The following is a 16,803-nucleotide window of genomic DNA, read 5'->3' on the forward strand; positions in this document are numbered from 1 at the left end:
ATAATTGGGTTAGCATAATATTCATTACAATGAGAATTCAGGAAAAGTTAAAAGAGCTATATGGTTGAATGTCCAATACGACCTGATAATTCACAATTGTACTTGTCGCAGTTATACAGGAGATAAGAAGCAATTGAATAAAAATCATTTAGACGGGGTTTTAGATATGACGGAATTATCTGTTGCACGATTGCACCCAGCCAGCCACCCCACCTCATTATCCCTACACCATGCTCATCATAAGAAATCACTAAGAAAAGTTTAAATAAACAAGACAGAATTGGGCTACAAATTCTAGATTGATAGACCTGTAACTTGTCAAACAAATGAATAGCACCTATTTATGAAACATGACTTACATCAGCTCTTGTGAAAATTTGAGGAACATACTAATATGTTTTACTTAAGAAAGGTACAACCAAGGAACAAAGAAAGAAACACTGGCAAAGAAGTAAGGAGTTCTAGAGACCAAGTCGGTGGTAATATAGCTGCTGGTACCATCGGACCCACACAAGAACCACAAATCCAACCAGCCACAAGGGACCCAAATCTGTCAGAAAGAAGAATAGTGGGTCACCAAAAGAAAAAGGAGGCTGAACATAAATCGGCTTCACACTAGCATGAGCAGTTGCAAATTTGGTCAACTTACCCAATAATAGCAGACCTCCCTAAGCTCTTTGTCTTGTCATTTAGGAAGTATATGCAAGCTCCCAGAGAGATAGCCACCTGCATCATCAAGTTTTTATTGTTTAAACAAAAACAATACTTCGTTCCTCGTAGTTTTAGATTTTTAGAAATTATGCTAAACTATATAGGAATAGTATAGATGATCTGGAGTGAAACTGTAAAAAAATTCAAACTTCCACTAGGTTGGAAAAGAAATCCTTCTATAACTAAATACAGACATTAGCAGTTCAAATTTACATATTGTAAAAATCAAACAGCCCAAATAAGTGCAATGATCAACAGATGCTCCCACAGGATACAGCTCCTCTTTCTACCCTCCCCTGGGTCTGGGAAAACAGCCCCTCTCCCCATCTTCAGCTACTCAGCAATAATCAAGTTCAACACTGCTGCTATTAAAAAGACTTTACATCTTAGAATATATGCCAAATGATGACGACTTTCTCCAAAATAAAATAAAAAATAAAAATGATGAGGATATGTTATACAGAATTCACGAATTGGTACAGAGAGCTCAAAACAGGTTATGTTGAACAGTAGTTTAGATTATTTGAGTCACTGGTGGCTAAAAAGGGAGCATAACAAGGCCATAAAACTTCACCAGCAGGAACTAGAGTCGATAAAATAGTGTGCAAACAATCCAAATCCAGTATTCCTCAAGGGAAAGGTGGATGGAGTACCTGATAGGATAGGAGGGATGACATTATAGAGAAGAAAATACAAAAGGCAAGCCTATTTTATCCGTGACATTGCACAGCAAAGGCCTCTTAGCTAAGTGAGCTGTGAAATCTTAGGGGATATTGGATAGCAAAAAGTTTGAGATGGAAAACAAAAGGCATGAACCGCATGATTCATGAGCATGAATTTCAATTCCAAGATCATTTTAAATAAGTGCGTCATATAGTTGAGAAGGCTGTAACAGAGTAAACTACTGGTGAGAAAATTAACTCCAACCAGTGGGGTATTCAGAAAGTACACATGTTAACCATCTGTGACAACAAAATGTATGCCTCTACAAGTTGCAACTATCGCTTTCGACAAACAAAGCTATCACTATACTTTGTGAGTCTTACTAATTGCATTACAGTCCACATTAGGAGAGATTTCCACAAGTTTAGAGCCGAAGGTCTATGTACCCATCATGCCGTGACATGATAAAACATCTCAAAGTTCTGATGCATATGGTAGTTTTCTTAGTGGATTGCCCATTTCTTTATTGCCTTCAACCTCCATCCTTTGGCAAAATGGATCATATATAGATATTGCTAACTCGCTAAGAGTGAAAAAGTATAGATATCTCAGGACAAGATTGTCAAATGGCTACACTGTTACACATTATTGTACCTGATACCTTTATCAATGCCTTTGATAAAAAAAATTGTACTGTTTCCTCACTTCAAAATCTGTTAACTTACAAAATTACTAGGGGATAGTGGGCTATGGTAACAAGTCTAAAAACATACCTGAAAGGGTTCAATCTGTCAAAAGTTTCTTGAGGGCCTATGTTCTCCGCATTGATGTAATTGACACAGATTATCACTGGTTAAGTGTATACATCATTCCAGGGAGTATTAACAGAGCATTGATTGCTCAATGAGTTCAGACGGAATAGGCAAATGTAGGTCATCAATTAAGTTGCTGAACTAAACAAAGTAGCAAAAAATTTAAGAATCAAGAGCTAACACAAATTATTAATTGTGTAACTTCGAGATACAACAGCTGAAGGGCACAAGGGCGTAAATCAGGTGAGTGCGTTATTACCAGACTGAATTCAAGTATATTAACTAATCTAATTTGAATGAGCACAGTTTTCTCGATTAATTTTTGGAGTTTACACGGATGGTTTTTAATCTGATTGTTGTTTCAATTTTAAGTCTATTAATTTTGCTTGATCCTTGTTTACTCTAGTCAAAACATCAAAGCCAGGGTTCAGCATCTTCTGGTTTTTAGATCCCTTTTTTCTAATCCTTGTGCAAAATCAATGGATGAAATACATCACTTGATGAAATGTTGTCTGCTATGAGATATTCACGTAAATTTATTGCGAAGAGGCTACACATTTCAGTAAGTCAGCCCCTATTTCTCTTTTGAGGTGTACAAAGTACATCCTAACGTCTAAAGGACTCCTAATCTCCAGGCCATTATTCACCTATTATTGAATATGCAATGAACAACCCTATCCCAAACAAAACCGGAAAAAAAAAAAAGGAACAAAAGGGCCACTACTCCTTATAAGAAGTTTATCTATACCAAATAACATGAAAATCACATACTTAAACCAACATCAGAGCTTTCACAAAGGCCTCATCCACATAGCTTGAAGTCTTGAACCAAAGCCCAAAATAAAACAATATTATCAAACTAGATTGATGAGATTATTCATAAGCCGGTTAATTCCTACAACTAGAACAGATTTTGATTGCTGGATACACATTCCACCAAAGAATCTTCTCATTGTTATCCCACCCAGAACCAACAAATTTCCTACATCTATATAATCAGTGTCCCATAAAACTATCTGACTCTTCCAGACCAGTGAAATTCCAGATCAAACAAGGTCCCAGGGTACAATTAAAAAAAAAAAAAAGTCACAAAAATAATAAACAGATGCATGACATACCTGAAAAGCTGGTCCACCTTCAGCAGAATTCATTATACTCCAGCCAGCCATGAATGCAAACAAAAACAATCTTCTAAGAATAATGACAGTTGCGGGAAGCTCAACAAAATTGAGCAAACTCTTCACCCAAGGAGGAGACTCCTCGACTTTCTTCTTCAACCTTGTCTTCAAGTTGATCTTTGTTTTCTTCCTCTCCGAAAAGCTTCTCATAAGAAGCTTCTCAAAGGCAGCTTCAATAGACTCCACACTTCTCTCATCTCCAGCATATTGCTGTGTAAGAAAATTGCGAGAGCTCCAGATTTCATCCTCAGCAGCATATGGACTTATGCCAAGGCGCTTGTAAGGATCCCAGACATTCAGCCTTGGAAACTTTGGTGCATTTCCTATAATAAATGAAAGAAATTACTTTAACAGTCACAGCAACAAAAGCTGTGGATACAAAGTACAAAACAAAACACACCCTTTCCACAAACGCCTAATTCCATACGACACAACCATCAACTCACCAAAACTAGAGTAACATATATGTCTATTTGATGGCATCATTTGATATCAAATAATGTATTCACTCTTCCTAAGATAAAATGGCTAACATAAACTAAACTCTTCTATATTCAAGCTCTTCTATTTCATCTTTCGGCATGTTCCAAAAACAGCCATGAACTCCCATCTCATGGTACTAGGTTAAAATCACCAATTTCAAAACCCAAAACTTGGAGTATCAAACCAACTAATACCACACATGACACACCCAAAACCCAAAAAAAAAAAAAAAAAAATCAAGATTTCACAAAAGCATATCAGCAAATAATCTATTCTCACAAAAAACAATCATCGAATTCAACATCCAACTCTTTTATACGGAGTAGTTTCCTTTATCTTGAAGCATTATCAATTCTAGAAGTAACCAATAATTCCTTTCACACTCAATCACGCTTCAAATCAATAATCACACCACAATAAAGAAAATCAACAAAATTCACCAAAAATTAATAAAATTCAAACTCTAATGTAGAATTAGTACCTCCATAAGGCGCATCAACAGCACATCTAGGCAACCTTAAATTTACTCCATGCGTCGCTAAATTCCTTGTATTCTGGCGCAAAGAACTGCACAAAAATCACACAAAAAAATCGGTAATAATATTAAGGCAAAGAATTGAAATTCGTAAAGGATAAGAGAATTACACTTTGTGACCGAGGAAAGGAGTGGACAAATTAGGGTTAGCAAGCAAAGCAGCAACCATGTTTGAGTTGAAAAATGGAAGTTGCCGAGAAGATGAAGGTGGGTCAGAAAAACACCATGGGAGAGGCTGCTGAGAGCTGATAGCTGATGAGAGAGAAAGCGTTTTGGGTGGTTGTGTTGGAGAAGAGAGAAAGAAAGAGAAAGTGGATTGTAATCTTTTTGAGTTTATAAACTTGTAATTTCTCGTAATCTCTTGGACTTATGGATATTGTAGCGATTATGGGGCGGGTTTGCCACCGAGGTTCCGTTTGATTTGATGTAAAATTCTTTTAATAAAAAATTAGTTTTATGGAAACATATTTACAAGGAAAATCACAATTGTAAGAAAGTTTTTATGTTTGGTTCTAACAAGAAAAGTAAAAGTGAAATTAAACCAAACGGGGTCTAAGTGAATGGTTCAATCTGAGACCAATCATGGAAAAAAAAAAAAAATCACCTACAACCATTGTACAAGTCATGTGGTGCAAGACAGTCAACACCCTTTCTTTCTACCACTTACAAGTAGGAATGGCAACGAATCGAATTTGGATCGGATGCGGCTAAATCAAATCCGATCCATTTAGTAAATGGACCCTGGACTCGGATCCGAATCCGAAAAATTCGAGTCCGATTCGACTCGTAATTTTAGGATATGAATTCGGTCCGTTTATTCGGACCTCCAAATGACCCGAATACCATTTTTTTTTTAAATGTGTGATATACCTATAATTGCTTGTATTGTCCCTAATAAACTTTATTTCTTACATCATATTGGTGCGTAAAAAATTAGGAAAATAATAGGGTATAAAGTCTAAACATAACATATTTAAATTATGAATTAAGTTACATAACAAAAATTTGCTTACAAACAAGCAAGCAATTGTCCTAATTTGAAATTCAATCAATAGGGTTGCAACTCACAACACAGAAAAAAAATTTGAAACTCATGTGAACAAAAACGCAGAAAATTAATAACAACAATGAAAATTAAACACAAGAAGTTCATAGGAAATTAATTTAATGGCTATCAACAATGGAATACCAATTGAAAGAGTTTATTGATTTCGAAGCTGAGTTACTAGTAACACCAATTAACTATGGTTGAAGCTTTCAATTTAACGTCATCCATTGCGAGTTAAATGACACTATTCTCTATAACCATCTAATTACCATGATACCCCTTTTTAGGGGCTAAAAATGACAATAATAACCCTAGATTGGAGATGAATCGAGTTCTGCTCTATGTTAATTAAAGATTCAATATAAATCTTTAAATTTTGGATTACAAATGGGTTACACTTCAGGTTTGCAGGTTGTAGCTGCTGTCGGCTTCAATTACGCATAACGCCCTTGTTCATGGACTCATGGTGTGCCACTGCAGGTGGCCATTTGGGAATTAATTAGAAGATCAAACCCTCGATTACAAACAACCAATACAAGCATGCAAGGTAAAAATTATCATTGCTCTAACTCATTCAAATATAAAATTTAACTTTTTTTTTTAAAAAAAAAATTAGTAAGTTCAATGAACCCGGTTGAACCCACCGTGGATCCACCCCTGATTTAATATGAACTACTAAAGGTAAGCAATTAAACAACACGAGTAGTGAATATACTACCTCCATTTTTTATTAGTTGACACGTTTTGACTTTAGCACTATTCGTACACTTTCCTTTGACTGTGTTTTGTGATTTAATTGTAATAAAAAATATAGTGATGTGAGATCTTGTTAGAATCGTTATGATATATATTTTCCAAATATCAACTTTTTATAATTTTTGCTTATCGGAAATTTAAGATATTAATGGTTGAATTTTTGCATTGGCAAACGTGACTAAAGAGACGTGTTAACTAAAAGGAAATAGAGGTTAACCAAACGGTGAAAAAAGGAAAAAAAAAAAAAAACTTTGACTACCTAATTGGTGAAGTTGGTAAAACTTAGGGGGCATTGGTAGGAGGGAGTTTGGATGGGAATGGGAATTTTTATCCCAATGTACAAAAACTCCCTAGTTTGGTAGAAGGGAGTTCGGTGGGAATGGGATTTTATGTCCCAATTAATAATACCGGGAGGGTCAGTATTAAAATTGGGAATTATTTTAACCATAAAAAGACAAATTTATCCTTAATAATAAGAAAGGAAAAGAAAAAAAAATAATAGTAAAGCTATATTAGTAAATTTGTTATATATTCCCAACTTATTCTCAAAACTAGCCAAACACGGGAATTAATCTAAATTTCCAATCCCATTCCTTTCATCTAATCTCCAAATTCCCATTCCCACTCGCCAAACGACCCGTTAGGGTTAAACTCCACAATTAGATGTAAAAAAAATGTAAGTATTCATCATTATATTACTACTTCCAAAATGAATGAATGGCCAACAAACAAAAGAGAAATGTTTCATTGATATACAAAAACCCACGCATTATTGCATCACTTCATCATCCAAAAAGATGGGGAAGTGCTTACTCTCATCTTCTCCCTTAAAATTTAATCAACTACCCTCTCCAATTCGAACTTTCAATCAAAAAACCCATCAATCTTCTGGTTGTTTTCTGGGAAATTCAATATCTTTAAAACATGGGATTTTTGGCAAGGAAATTTCATTGAAGCCAATACCATCATTTTCTTCATGTTCATCAAGAGTATCACTTAATACCAGAGCTGTTTTGTCTGGGACCCAATACCCTAAAGTGGGTGCTCAATCAATTGGTCCAATTCCTGCTAATCAACTTCTTGGGGTTGTTGAAAAAGCTGCCAAAACTGGCGCTGAGGTTCTTACTCTAAACCCAGAATTCTTAATTTCTTTTGATTTATGTTGCTTGATAATTTCATGTATGTTGCAAATTGTGAGCTATTAGCTTTGAACATTTTGTGGTTTGCTCATTTGCTCTCACAGAATATCCAGGTTGAAATTTCCCAATGTGCAGTTTCTGCTCTTGTTAGTTAGTCCCTAGTCACTAAATAATAGGACACATTTCATTCGAGTCGGTTTTTTTTTTTTTTTTGATGAATTACTGTCCTCTACTGATTAATACAAGTACCTTCTAGGTCGCATTTGATTAGGAGCTGAATTTAATCAGGGTGCACTAGAATGAGTATATGAGGTTTATGTCTTTGAGTGGGGGAGTCCTCAAAACAAACAGCTTTATTCTAATAATCCCCATTGTACAAGTGCTTTGTATTTTAATTAATCAGCACTACGCTGAAGTTTGTGGTTGTTTGAGAGACTTCTGTAAATTATGAGAGCTAGAACTCGTGTGTTGTGGAATTGTACGGCGCCTTGAGTATTGGTTTTGGTAATGGTGTTCTTTATCTATCACAAGTAAAACACATATAAGTTGGATATTCTAGAATGTTATGTAAACTAATCAAATGTTGCTTACAGGAAAACCACCTATTTCCAAATGTCAAATAAAGAAAGATCTCCAATATTTTGTTTCTTTACTTGGTCGTGCTTAACACTTTTCTGCATTAATGAATTATCAAGCCTTCCTTGATAGCATTTTTGGTGTATGTAGCTCTCAAGCTGCTAATGATCTTAGTAGTGGGTAGCCTTTTAATTCTCAACTAATTAGGGTATTTGTTTTTTTCTTTCAGGTAGTCATGGAAGCTGTTAACAAGCCGCGGAAAATTTCCTATAAAGGACTTACTGACCTGGTGACCGAGTAATGGATCCCTAATTATTATTATCTTCTTTGATGATCTGTATCTGCTACTCATTGTATTCATCATCCATTCTTTTCATGTGTAACTAAGTAACTTCGTAAAAATCTGTCAACTAATGGAGACCTTACAGATTTAGGGTGTGATACCAGAAACTTGTGCCGATGTATGCACGCATGCTATGTGCTGCTGGTATTCAGGAGGAGCCGGCTTGAATGCTATGTAGACTGAGTATATACTAAAGGGAAATATAGTCATTGACTGACATAGAGAATTCTCGGAACCAAGAGAAGATTGGCCTTCACTTGTCAAATACAAGTAGATTAAATTTTTTTATTTTGAATTAATTTTCCCTGTTCGTTTGGGAGTATTCGATCCCCTTCTCACTCCACTTTTTACATTGCCCCATTAAATAGTATCTTATCATGTCCATGAACGTCTTTGTGAATGATTTGCTTGATTAAATGGTGTCTGTCTGTATCTTGACTAATCATACCTCTCCTTCTTATAGCACCTTCATGTACACTAGTTTCTTTGACAAATATTCAATTTTGTTCAGTTTAATTTCATCAAGTTTTAATTTAGAAGAATGTACCCTAAAGAGATGATTTCTGGAGTTTAATCATTCTCCGTGTATATGTAGTCTTTAATCAATTAATGTATTACTTCCAATTCTTGAATACGTGCTCATTTAAATTCTGAATCTTCTTGGCACTCCATTTATTTACTTTATTTCATTAATTTGAAGGACTAGAAATTTATCATCATATGGTTTTCTGTACAGAACAGACAAAATGAGTGAGGCTGCTATTTTGGAAGTTGTGAAGGAAAACTTCAAAGATCACCTAATTCTTGGTGAAGAGGGAGGAATTATTGGAGATGCTTCTTCCGATTACCTTTGGTGCATTGATCCTCTAGGTTCTTTCTCCCTTTTTGCTATTGCAATTTATGTTCATGTCTTGTGTCTATTTTCTCTGCTCTCCTTTACACGCTTGGTCTTGGAGTTCTCTTTCAGGTCCTTAGAAAATTGTGTTATTTTATTTTAACCAGGGTGTGCAGAACTTCAGATTACTGCTACTTGTCAAAGTAGACTGCTTGTGCTTGCTATTCTAGATGCCAAAAGAATTTCCATCATATTATCCCTATCCCTCCTTTAATTTTCCATTCTCTCCTCCTACATTAACCCCTGCCATACACTTCAACATTGGGTGGAACCATGGAAAGGAGGTCTAGCTTTATCATTTGCTTCATTATGCAAGTTGTTAAGCATCTTTTCTGCCACTTTCAGGCCTTATACATAGCACCTTATGGTTTCCTCATGTCCTATCCCTATATCTTCAAGATTTCATAAGTATCATGTTTTGAATGAAACCAGTTATTTAGGGGAAATATCTATTGTCAAAATTATTACAGAGATAAGCTATTATGTAAAATAATTAGGGAGCATATTAAAGTTTTAGATCCCAATCATATGTAGATGATAAATTTACTGATCTCCTGGTAGAATAATATTTTACGCCTTAGTTTGGGTATAATGAATTTCAGTCAGGTCTTAACAATTAACACCCCCCCCCCCCACCCAATAATTGTATGATTCCTGTCACCCTTCAATACTTTCTTTTAAATTTAAACATGGTTAAATGTGTTATCACTATGTATGGAGTAATGAGTCTGAGAGTTGTTTAGGTAGTTATTGCTTATTATTTGGTAGTTTTATTTTAATGGTTTGACTTTTAAGCCAGGAATATGGTCTTGAGGTGTATAGGGCTGTTGAGCTGTGAGATAGTCTTTGTGTTGTAATTTCTTTTAGTATGTAGAGCTGTCAAATTGGATGTGGGGTCATGGATTAAACCTAATCCATTCGGGTCATACCATGGCTTATGCAAAGTTCGCGTGTACATATGTGTGATGTGTATCAAATGTGTAAAAAGTTTTTCGTGTCACTTTAGCTATTACTGGATGCAGTGCAGAAGTCGCTGAGGCGCTTTCGTGTCACTTTAGCTATTATCGGATGCACTGTATAAGGCGCTAGGCGATTAGGGCAGAACGCCTTTTTTGCTCTAGGCAAGGCTTATGAAGTGCACATAAGTAAATTTCTTTTAACTGTTTTATGTTGTGCGCCTCACTTCAAAGAGGCGCATTGAAGCGTGCCTTGGGCCCGCCTAGGCGCAGTAGGATCTTCATCGCTTCATTGCGCCTTGCTTTTTTATAAATTGATTGGATGGTCGTCGGGTTGGGTTGCGTCGGGTCAGTTTTTGACAGATTTAGTTGTATCCTCGAATCGACTGATCTCCATGTTAGATTATACGCCATAGCATATTATGGGGTAAACTTAACTTTCTCAAAATATCCCTCTCATTTTCATCATTTTTATTAGAAAAAAAACTACCATCCTTTAAAAAAAAAAAGGAAAATAAATAAAATATTTTCCTTATTTTTTTAAAAGAAAAACTACCATCATTTTTTTGAGAGAAGTCATATCCTTTATTTAGCCTCCATGACTTCTTCAACATAATAAGTAATATATTTTTTTTATTTAATCAACAATTTTTAAACCCACTATTTTTTTATTTTATTATTTTTTTTTTATTATTTTATTAGAATAAGGAGGGTAACATTTCGGAAAAAAAAAAAAGAGAATCGAGCATGATAGATTTTGTATATTGCACACGCACGTATCGCGTGTGTCTCTTAGCTTGTATAGTTAATTGGAAGAAGGAGTGTTTTTCAAGATAGAGAGTAAAGCTAACCAATAATCTTATTGTAAATTGACAACTTCATTCTTTTATCTCCTTTTTAGAAGTTCATTACTGTTGGCAACTTGGCATGGGATTCGGTGGGCAATTATGCACAAGTTGATGGAGAAAAAGTAGCTTTTCTTTTGTGATAACATTTCTCAAATAATTTGAAATTTTAGTTGTTTGCAAGTCATTGAGGCATTGACGCAAACTTGACAAACCACCATTGGATAAAAAAAAAGGACACAAACTTGACCCCTATAATCAATAACATCGTTAATGTCTCTATTATATTAACATGTTGTGTCTTGTTATATGAGAATTTGAGATTTCACTCACAGGTTCACGTAGTATACTTATTGAATGACGTGAAAAATAAACCATTACTTCCTCAACTACTCTTCTCTTTTTTAAAATAACTTTTTTTACTTAATCTTCTTTATATTTTGTCGTAGAATTGTACTCTTCATAGATCTCCATCTTTTTCCACTTTGCTATGGTCTCAACTCATTGTTCTTTGTTTATAGCTGGCAATATATGTGTTCCATTTTATTAGTTGACTACCTCATTTGGTTGCGGTTTTGATTTCAAGGAATGAGACTCATGGGAGACATTAGGAAGAAAAGTTAGTGAGGAAGAAACTTTAATTTTTTGTTTTTGTTCAATGTTTTTTTAAACCTGTTTTTAATGTTAAAAGATTATTATCTGAGAATCCATCTTTGTCTCGTAAGTTCTTTAACGGTATTACAGGCATCTAGTCACCATTGTGCCTTTTATTATTTTAGTTTTTGTATAAGTAATATTGAAATATCATAAAACACACCAATAGGGTTTATCCATGTATGAAAGGAGGGAAAAGGAGACCAAAAAAAAAAAAAAAAAAAAAGCACACATTTTTCCAGTAGAAGTAGGATCATTCAAAGTTTATGTAATCTGTTATAAGGTGTCAAGTTTGCATTAAAAATGATTGTAGATGGCCTATTTCCCTTTGTAGTGGTTGCTGAAGATGCAACGCATTGGTTTGAGGTTCAAATAAGTTGCTTTTGATGGACCAATATTAGAGTTTGGATTATTGGATGGCTATTAGGAAAGGGGATTTGAGGATTTTGTCAAAATATGGAATCAAATGTTTTCATTAAGCCTTATTTAGCTTCTCTTTGTTTTTCCTTTCAGTTTCCTTTTTGCTTCAGCTTGTCTGTTAATGTACTTGGAATGGTACAGCCCGTACAGGAATGTAGTATGTTACTTAGATTTTGTTAGCACTCTTTTAACTAGCCCGTATCCTTAGTATTATGTTCTAGATAGTAGTGTTGGGAAGAGGGATAGGGATGAGCAAATTGGGTGGCTGTTTTGAGAACTTTGGTGCCTACCACTTATTATTGTGATACTGCTTGGGATTTACATATCCAAAGGCCACTACGTGATAAGAAATGCAAGGAGCTTTCTTCCTTAGTGGATGTTTCAATTGGCAGTAGTGACGGATTCTAGGGTGTGGATGGGTGACATGGTCTATAACTTGTAGATAATTTCCGGCTTTTCCTGTAGCAAACTCTATTTGGAAGGTGAGGATTCCTCTTTTGTGTTGATTTTGGCGTTGGTTAGGATAAAGACTAATGATGTGCATCAAAAGTGAAGGCAGACTGTAATTAGATATTTGTATGCTTTGTTGAGCTGCCAATGAGTCTTGTACACATATATTTTTACACTGTGACGTGGCAAGCCACTTCTGGAGGAGCCCAAGTTGGTTGTTTGCTTTCCATGCAGAATCTTGGGTTGTTTTAGATTTTGTTCTAGTTGAGGTTGAATTTGTTGAGCAAAATTTGGGCCATGGGCCCTGTGCAGTTGCACACCCTGCTTTGGGTAAGGGTCGACTCTGTAAGGTTCCATCCTTATGGCAATAGGAGGAGTAGCCTACAAACTTTTTAACTAGTCACCTTCCTATCACTCTTCTGATGGGGGACAATTGTTCTCTACACACACATGGAAGTTTTCAAACACCTTTAGCATCAATGGTATCTTGGATAATTATTTGGTCCATGCAACTCATGAGTCATGCTAGGCTTGCCTCTTACATGTGTATCTGCCTTGTTTTCTATTCACTTGTTTGATCGTGTAAAGGGTTATTCGTCTGTGTGTCTGCCTCTGAGTCTTGATGAAACATGCTGTTTTTAATCTACTTTATAGTTGGCGTTTCTGAATTTGAGCAGTGTCCACTGCTCCCCTTATCGTTTTGTTACTCATGTAAATTCAATCTCATCTGCAGATGGAACCACAAATTTTGCTCATGGTTATCCTAGCTTTGCAGTTTCTGTGGGTGTTCTGTTCCGAGGGAAACCAGCAGCTGCTGCTGTGGTAAGTAAATCCTTTTTTTTGATATTTCTTTTAACTAATTAAATTTTGATTGGCTTATGTGTATAGTTATGGAAGTGTTTTTGGTGGGAAGGGGGATTTCAACCTAAACCATATATTGCAAGTGTTTCACATCAGATTTTGTTATTGAAGATGGGGATTGCCTGATGATTAGGTATTCTTTTTGGTAAAATAAAAATAAGAAAGCAATATATTAAAATTTCTATTGGATTTAAGGTCCTTAACTCTGGCTCCTTTTCTTTTATCAGCTTTTTATCTAGAATTTTTTAAAAAAATAAAAAAAAGTGTCATTGATCAACCTATATGGTAGAAATTGACCTAGTTAGAATGAATAGTCTAATTTTTTCTTTGGCATTTAATAAGTATTTGTTTCTACTTTGCAGGTTGAATTTGTTGGTGGAGCTTTTTGTTGGAATACTCGCACATTTACAGCTACTGCTGGTCAGAAGTCTTACTGAATGGATTTCCTACAGCTCCCTTCTTTTTGCATAATTACCACATCTATAATTTATCTGTTAGGTGGGGGAGCATTTTGCAATGGGCAACAAATTCAAGTTAGTGCAACCGATCTGGTAGGTGCTGATTCATAGTTGGATTTCTGTTAGTATAGATATACTCGTCAACTGGAATGTATAATTTGGAAAGTCATTACAGTACATACTTAAATCATTTAGCTGAATCAACTTGTTTAGGGATTAGATGCAAAAGGCTGACAATTTCTCGTGTGTTAATGTCCTTTTTCCTGCTGTAGTCCTAGGCTTAAGTATTGAAGCTGTATACAAAATAGTTCACAACTCTGTATCATCTGTCTAGATGCGTTCATCTCTTTTATGTCTATTAATTGAGACTAGTAATTGAGATTTTCTTGTCATCTTCAAGTCTTATAAATCTCCTTTAAACTTCTGAAATGAGCTTGCAACGTTTGCATTTGTGTAGGTGGAGCGATCTCTTCTTGTGACTGGCTTTGGCTATGAACATGATGATGCATGGACTACAAATATTAATTTATTCAAGGAATTTACAGATGTTAGTCGGGTATGATGACTTGTTTGTTTTATGATGATGCACTTAACCTCTTTGATATGAACTATGACTGAGGTTTCCTCTTTAGCGGGTAGGGTGTGAGGAGGCTTGGTGCTGCAGCAGTGGACATGTGCCATGTAGCTATAGGAATTGCTGATGCATACTGGGAGTACCGTTTAAAGCCATGGGATATGGCTGCTGGTGTTTTGGTAATATGGCTCTACTTCTTTATCCTCTTTCATTCGCTCAGAAGCTAGCATCTAAGATAACAATAAAATATTGGTGGGACTATGATTTTTTTTTATTATTTTTATGATAAAAAAGATTTTAAACCTGACCTTGGTATGAACTATGATGCCTGAATTTTTCTTAATCCTTTCTTTTTTAATCGTTGATGATGCGTAATCCTTAAAGTGCCTGATGGTGCCATGATACACAAGGAACTCAGTTATCCAAATGTTTCAGTAAACGGAAAAGATTTAGATTGCAGATGCACTGTGTGCACTGGAAGCTTCCCAAGTAGGAATAAATTAGCAAAATTATATCCATATGTTTTCAAATTGGCATCTTTTCAAAACATGATTGATTTCCATGATCTTGTTCAGAGGAATGACAAAAGCAGCTTAGGAACGATCTTGTAAATAATCCTAGTTCAGGCACTTTTGTGCTTTGCGAATACTATGACCGTTTCTTATCCCACTTTATAGTTACTAGTAGGTATATTGACTCATATTTTCAAATTAAGTTCTGTATGATGTTCAAACTGGTTTTTATTATTCCATTATTCTGGCCGTTTGATTTACCTTAGCATTACAGTATCTAATTGCTTTCTCACTTTTGTTAAATGATAGCATAAATGTGGGCCTGATGTGTTTACTATTATGTCAAATACAAGCTTTAAAGAGCATTATATGGCGCTTTCTTTGAATTTTTGAAATTCTTCCTGTCCAATTAGGTATCTCAAAACTTTAGGATTTTTAGTTCACTCTTAAAATGCCGATAACGAGCTTGCCAAGTGCTAATTTCAAGGGTTTTCCATGTACATTTCCTGTAACTAGTAGAACTTTTGGCTGAATTCTTTTTTAGTAGAATAATAATGTACATAGTGCTGCATGGATCTCGTGCTCCTAACCCCTCCTTAAGCAGGGTCTTCAATAATCATTTCATACGTGATGTATTGGGGAGCTGCAGTTTCCCAGTTAGTATTTTTAATCTTCCTATACCAAATGGATGTGAAGCTGGGTAATATTCTGCCTTGTTTTATTTGCCTTCTTATACAATGATTTTCCCTTTTTCCTCAGTAAGATCAGGTTCCTGAAGCTCCAAAAAACATCATTTTAGTTGTGGTCTTTTTTTTATGAAGTTTGCTTTAATACTTGAAATTCTAACAATATCCCTAGCTTGAGTGTGGATAAGGAGAGATCGGTTGGATAGGGTAGATGATTGTCAAGGTAACTGGTAAGTAATAAAATAAGACATTGGTAAAAGAAAAACAGTTTAGAAGGAAAATGCCAAAATTATATATACAATTTGGAGAATGATATGTCTGCTCAAACCCTTGCATGTGTGTGCATGCATTTGTGCAATTATGCCTATAATTTAAATCAAATCATGGTGAATGTGGTGTCAAGCAGTTTTTGTAATGTTATAGAATGGTATTATTGTTTTATCTTGTCCTCTAGTTACATGTTCATTGATAAGCCTCAAGTTAGATTGCTTAGATGTCTTGTTTATGCCTTGTTTCTGACTTGATTTTTCATAGCATGTCTATACTTTTGATGAAAGCCTGCTTATAAACGAGCTTGTGGTTTTCTTGAATTGAGAATTCTATCTCATCTTACAGTTTTCTTTCTATGCAGATTGTCGAGGAAGCTGGTGGTGCTGTTACACGCATGGATGGGGGGAAATTTTGCGTATATGATAGATCTGTTATTGTTTCCAATGGCGTGCTACATTCAAAGGTTGGTTATTATTAGTACAACAAAATTGTGCCTTAGAAGTATAATTTTTTTTTTCCCCTAAGTGTATACTCGTAGTTGAGGTGCATGTATTGATTAGTTGGATGTTTGTGCAAGTGCAGCTTTTGGAGAGGATCGGCCCAGCAACAGAGACTCTAAAAGACAAAGGCATTGACTTATCTTGGTGGTTTAAGCCTGAGAATTATTGCACAGATCTTTGAACATCGGCATACTTGTATATTGGTTTTCCCGTCTCATGAAAGCACACAAAATTTGATGTACCTTCTGTTTTTGTTATACTAGGCTATAGGTTTGCCAATTCTTTTGTTTCGATATTTTAAGCTAATATTGTTGTTAAACTAAGATATTGGACACATACTGATCAGAGAAATTAATTTGAGTTTTCCTTTTTGTAAAACAACACTCTATAGTTCAGGCTTGTTAATTTTCAATTTTTTAATTACTCCTGATCAATAAGAGTTAGAACCATTCATTTGGAGATCCCAAACTGTACTCTT

The 16,803-nt window shown here is 35.2% G+C and overlaps 2 protein-coding genes across 2 annotated transcripts; one reads left to right on the top strand and one right to left on the bottom strand.

Annotated features, from left to right (window-relative positions):
* Window positions 1–240: 240 nt before the first annotated feature.
* On the bottom strand, window positions 241–4,718 carry LOC110698211 (protein CHAPERONE-LIKE PROTEIN OF POR1, chloroplastic-like). The gene is made up of 5 exons (XM_021875613.1): window positions 4,493–4,718; window positions 4,329–4,414; window positions 3,305–3,687; window positions 650–726; window positions 241–550 (listed from the first exon to the last, which is right to left on the bottom strand). The coding sequence occupies exons 1-5, from the start codon at window positions 4,549–4,551 to the stop codon at window positions 400–402; spliced, it is 756 nt and encodes a 251-aa protein (XP_021731305.1). The 5' UTR covers window positions 4,552–4,718; the 3' UTR covers window positions 241–399.
* A 2,158-nt stretch (window positions 4,719–6,876) lies between these two features.
* Window positions 6,877–16,698, top strand: LOC110698232 (phosphatase IMPL1, chloroplastic-like). Its single transcript, XM_021875633.1, has 10 exons — window positions 6,877–7,304; window positions 8,131–8,198; window positions 8,981–9,114; window positions 13,198–13,286; window positions 13,688–13,745; window positions 13,824–13,876; window positions 14,241–14,339; window positions 14,423–14,536; window positions 16,187–16,288; window positions 16,408–16,698. Exons 1-10 carry the CDS (start codon window positions 6,900–6,902, stop codon window positions 16,504–16,506), a joined length of 1,221 nt encoding a protein of 406 aa, XP_021731325.1. The 5' UTR covers window positions 6,877–6,899; the 3' UTR covers window positions 16,507–16,698.
* Window positions 16,699–16,803: the final 105 nt, after the last annotated feature.

The sequence above is a fragment of the Chenopodium quinoa genome, unplaced genomic scaffold (genome assembly GCF_001683475.1).
Source record: "Chenopodium quinoa cultivar QQ74 unplaced genomic scaffold, ASM168347v1, whole genome shotgun sequence".
NCBI lineage: Eukaryota > Viridiplantae > Streptophyta > Magnoliopsida > Caryophyllales > Amaranthaceae > Chenopodium > Chenopodium quinoa.